A 4,711-nucleotide genomic window follows, 5' to 3' on the forward strand; every position below is an offset into this window, starting at 1 on the left:
CACCATGCCTAGCTCCTTTTTGTATTTTTTGTAGAGGCAGTATTTTGCCACATTTCCCAGGCTGGCCTCGAATTCCTGGCCTCAAGTGGATCCTCCCAAAGTGCTAGGATTACAAGTGGGAGCTAGAGCACTTGGCCAACAAGCACTCAATAAACGTCATGTACAATGATACATCTACCCCAACTAAAGTGGTGCTGATGTTTAGGAACTTACCGGGTCCCTCCCACTGACCCAGTGAAGTTTAGAAACATAAGACAACATCACTCCTTCCAAAATACTTTTATTTAAAAAAATTACAAACAATCCAAAAAAAAAAAAAGTCACCACAAACTCTGCCTTTCTTTTAAATAACGTGGCATGGAGCAGTTTGGTTTCCACCCTATTGCACGTGGTCCGGCCTGGTTATGAAATCAGGAGGCTGCTGAGACTGGGGTCCTGCCAAGGAAGTGGGGTTCAGCCTGGAGGGAGGAGACCAGCCCCTCCCACCCCCTCAAGGTGCAAGAGGCAGAGCCTGGGTTTCTATAGCAACCTGGCAGCACATCCCTGTCATCCTTCGACAGGCCCAGTTTTCTTTTATCTTCCCTGAGGCCCCAGTGGTCACAGGGGAGTGGGAACTAGCGGGAAAGGTGGAAGAAATGTTTAAGTGGAAAATCAGACTCCCAGAAACAGAGTCTCGTTAAGGCATTTGGAATAGATAAATTAATTCAGGAAGACCCACCTTCACAGAAGGTTGGGGTAACCAGACACACACACACATGCAAGACGGTTTGTGGAACCCTGAAATGGGAACAAAGGAGGCCATAGTCGCTGCTTAGAGCCCCCACAAAAACACACACCCAGAGTTGCATTCAGGGATCCAGGCCACAGAAGATGACACAAGAGAGGATCCCCTCCATCACAGTTTTAGGACCCCAGAATTATTTCCATGATGTGATCCAGTTCATTCCACTCCCAAGAACCTGGGGCACAGAAGAGGTTGTGAGGAGGCTCTGGTGGGGCCCGCGCAGGCTCCTTTTCTACCGCAGATGTGTCAATGTCCAGAAAGAAGTCATCCAGGCCAGAGTCCCCCAAGTACCGGGAGCTCAGCGCCTCTAAGAAGACTGGATCAGGCTGGGGTGGCACTTCATTCTGGAGGCCGAGGGGAGCCACTGGATTCTGAGGGGGCTCAGTCTCATCCATGGAGGTGTCCAGCTCCCTGAGGATAGAGCCAATGGTGGCTGACAAGGAGAAATCCTCCTCGCCCAGGAAGAGGGGCTCGGGGGGCAGGGCAGGGGCTGGAGCCAGGCGAAGTGCAGCCTGCAGCTGCTGGAGGGTGTTATGGATGAGGACATGCCTGCGGAGGCTGGGTGCTCGGGGGCCCAGGCTGCGCTGGACTTTGTCTAGGGAGATGCGGAGCAGGGCTTGCTGGTAGCTCTGAAGGCCTGCTGGACTCCACTCCCACCTCTCCTCCTCCTCTTCCAAATCAGAGTGTTTCCTCTTCAAGCCTCCCACCATGATGCCCTGTAGAGAGAAGAGGGGCATAGGGGCATGTCAGACACCAGACACCGTAGTGCTGGCTCAAATCCCACTTTTTCAGGCCTATTGAGTTGTTGGTGATTTTTAATCATCTGAATCTCGGTTTACTCATCTATAAAATGAAGGCTGTCTGAATCCTACAAGGTTAAGGAGGTGAATACATATGTGATTAAGAAAATAAGATCTGGACTTAAGTACAGCTAGATTTAAATCCCACTTACTTGCCTATTGTGGCCTCAAACAGTGAATTTACATCCATGAGAATCAATTTCCTCATCTGCCAAATACGGATCCTAACAAGTTCCTCTGAGCCTTAAAACTGTTCTTCCACAATATTAATTTCTTCAAACATGGAGCACGAAAGACAGGTGTGGAGCAGAGAGACCTGGATTGGAAGTAGGGAACCCCAAATTTGATTTCTGTACTGGAAACTGCTCAGCTGCGTGATCGTGGGAAGTGACCTGAGTCAATTCTCAGGCCTCAGTTTCCTCATCTGTAAAATGGGGACTGTAAAAAAAATACTTCTCACCACCTCTGTCTAAGGAGATGCCACGTATCTATAGGGCCCACCACACAGGAAGTGCTTAATGAACCAGAGTTGTGTTTTGTTTTTTTTTTTTTTTTTTTTTGAGACGGAGTCTCGCTCTGTCGCCCAGGCTGGAGTGCAGTGGCCGCATCTCAGCTCACTGCAAGCTCCACCTCCCGGGTCTACGCCATTCTCCTGCCTCAGCCTCCCGAGTAGCTGGGACTACAGGTGCCCGCCACCTCACCCGGCTAGTTTTTTGTATTTTTTAGTAGAGACGGGGTTTCACCGTATTAGCCAGGCTGGTCTCGATCTCCTGACCTTGTGATCCGCCCGTCTCGGCCTCCCAAAGTGCTGGGATTACAGGCTTGAGCCACCGCGCCCGGCCGTGTTTGTTTTTTTTTGTTAGAGACAGGGTCTCGCTCTGTCGCCCGGGGCTGAGTGCAGCAGCGCTACCATAGCTCACCGAAGTCTCGAAGTCCCGGGCTCAAGCGATCCTCCCGCCTCAGCTCCTGAGTAGCTGATTACTCCTGAGTAGGGATTACTACCACACCCGGCCTCGATCAAGAGTTAATTGCCAGTTATACGCTCAACAGATTTACTGAGTGCCTACTATATTCGAACTTCCTGGGTCCCTGCTGGGGCACCTATGTTAAGATTCTTCTTTCACAGTCAGGATATTTCCATGTCCTCTTCCTTAACCAACTGGGAGCGCTCCCAAGAGTAGGAAAGGGGCCTCATTCCCTCTGCCCGCGCTTTCAGATTCCCCCAAAGCGCGCCCCACAGGAAAACTTGCTAGAACTCAGCTCAGACCAAGCCCCGCCCCCTAGGGGGGTCCCGCCCAATCAGACCTCGGCACTGCAAGGCCCCGCCCCTCCATGGGTCTTTAGAGAGCATCCAGGAACGCCCCAATTTGTCCCAGGGGCTTCTGGGAAACGGGGGCCAACAGCCGCCAGGTACACGAACCGACGTCGAGCACGCACTACAATCCCCAGAGGGCTCCGCCCGTCCAGGGGACGAGCCCCCCTCCCCCGACCCCGCTCTCCCTCAGGGCATGCGCACAGTGGCACAAGCGAGTGGGGGAAGGGAACCCGGACGTCCAGCTGCCGGCGCCCACCGAGCCCCGCCCTCCGTTGCCTCCGGGGCGGCGAGTCTGAGCTCCATGCCCGGAACACCCCTCCCCCACCCCTGACTCCGGCTCTAAATCTGCTTTCTCCCTGTCCCTCCGTGCCTTGAAAGTCCGGGATTCTCCTCCCAAACTGCCCTTGGATCCAGAGACCCAGATCCGAACACTTCGCTCAAAGACGACAATGCTGCGATCTAGTTCGCGAGACTACGTATCCTAATTTTGATACTTCCTCCCACTTCCCCTATTCTCCTGACTTTCAAACGCCCCTGGACTACACCTCTAAACTCGCTGCCCGGCTCCAAGACCCGAACATTGAACTCTTCCCGGCATCCTCCCTTCCCCCGCCAGTGCGTCTTGGAGTCCAAGAATCCTTGACCCTAGCTCTCTCGCTTCTCCAAATACTCAGGATCTCAGCCCCAAACCTCTCACACCTTTTCCAGAACACGATAAAGCCCCGAATTCAACCCGTCCGGAAGACCCAAGTGGAATCGAATCTCCAGGTTCCCTGTCTCAAAAGTTCCTTCCCTCTGTTCTCTCGCTTCTCCAAACGCCCCACGCCCCACGTCCCAGCTTCAAACTCCCTCCACTTGAAAATACTGCCCCAACAACCTCGCATCCCCTCCTGGGTCTCGAACTCAGTCTCGGGCCCCCAGACCCTCCCTATCATCACCCTGAATCTGAGGCCCCCTCCCCCGGTCTCACCCAGACCCCGCCTCCGCAAGTCTCCGGGGCGCGCCTCTCCCTCCTCCAGCCTAAGGTAAATTCCCAAGCCAGGCGACCACTCCTCACCCCAGCTGCCAGGTTTGCCACGACCACCTCCTGGAACGCCCACAGCGTCGCGACCCGCCAGTGCCGGGACCCACCAGTGACCGGCCGGGGCCTCGCTCACCTCGGCAGGGCCTCTCCGTCTGGCTTCGGGCCCACCCAGCCCCGCCCCGGAGCCGAGCCGCGAGCCGCGATTGGCTGGAGTCCCGCCCGCCGCGGGGCGTCGATTGGCTGGGCGGAGCCATCCACCCTTGCCCGGAGACGCCGGACCCGCCCACCCCTCCCTAGCGCCCCGGGCCATTTAAAGGAGTGCAACTGGCAGGGGGCGGGGCAGCGCCTCCAGGGGTGGAGGGCGGCTGGTCCAAGAGAACCGCTTCCTTCCACTGGGCTACGGTCCTCGCTCCAAGATCGTCACCACTACTCCCTGCAGTCCCTTTTTGCCAGGCCTGGACCCCACCGCGGAGCCAGAGGGGCTGGCATACCCTCTGGCTCCGGGAGGTCCAGGCAGGCGGGGCCGAACAACCGGAGGAGGCCGCGCCCCCGGGGTTCCGAGGGCGGACGCCGGGGCGGGGGATGACGTACCGAAAGACCAGCCAATGGTGTGACGCGGCCCGCGTTGCCTAGGCGATCGCAGCCCCGCCCCCTTGCTGCGCTTCTCCCGCCCCCCGTACGTTACCCCGCGGCCCCTTCTTAATCCTCGAGTTTTCTCAACGCGTCCTCTGGTGGTCCTACCTGGGTCTCCTGACACCTCTCTTCTTCCCCGCTCCAACAAGATGACT

The 4,711-nt window shown here is 56.4% G+C and overlaps 1 protein-coding gene across 7 annotated transcripts; it reads right to left on the minus strand.

Annotated features, from left to right (window-relative positions):
- Nucleotides 1–264: 264 nt before the first annotated feature.
- SERTAD3 (SERTA domain containing 3) lies at nt 265–4,468 on the minus strand. 7 transcript variants are annotated; one of them, XM_077976144.1, is made up of 3 exons: nt 3,957–4,077; nt 1,737–1,900; nt 265–1,500 (listed from the first exon to the last, which is right to left on the minus strand). In XM_077976144.1, the coding sequence occupies exon 3, from the start codon at nt 1,492–1,494 to the stop codon at nt 904–906; it is 591 nt and encodes a 196-aa protein (XP_077832270.1). In that variant the 5' UTR covers nt 1,495–1,500; nt 1,737–1,900; nt 3,957–4,077; the 3' UTR covers nt 265–903.
- Nucleotides 4,469–4,711: the final 243 nt, after the last annotated feature.

The sequence above is a fragment of the Macaca mulatta genome, chromosome 19 (genome assembly GCF_049350105.2).
Source record: "Macaca mulatta isolate MMU2019108-1 chromosome 19, T2T-MMU8v2.0, whole genome shotgun sequence".
NCBI classification, from domain to species: domain Eukaryota; kingdom Metazoa; phylum Chordata; class Mammalia; order Primates; family Cercopithecidae; genus Macaca; species Macaca mulatta.

Coding starts and splice junctions, on each gene's coding strand:
- SERTAD3 (XM_015123952.3), bottom strand. CDS start 4,233: ATGGCCCGGGGCGCTAGGGAGGGGTGGGCGGGTCCGGCGTCTCCGGGC. Junction 1,501..4,056: donor GACGGAGAGGCCCTGCCGAG/GTGAGCGAGGCC, acceptor TTCTCTCTACAG/GGCATCATGGTGGGAGGCTT.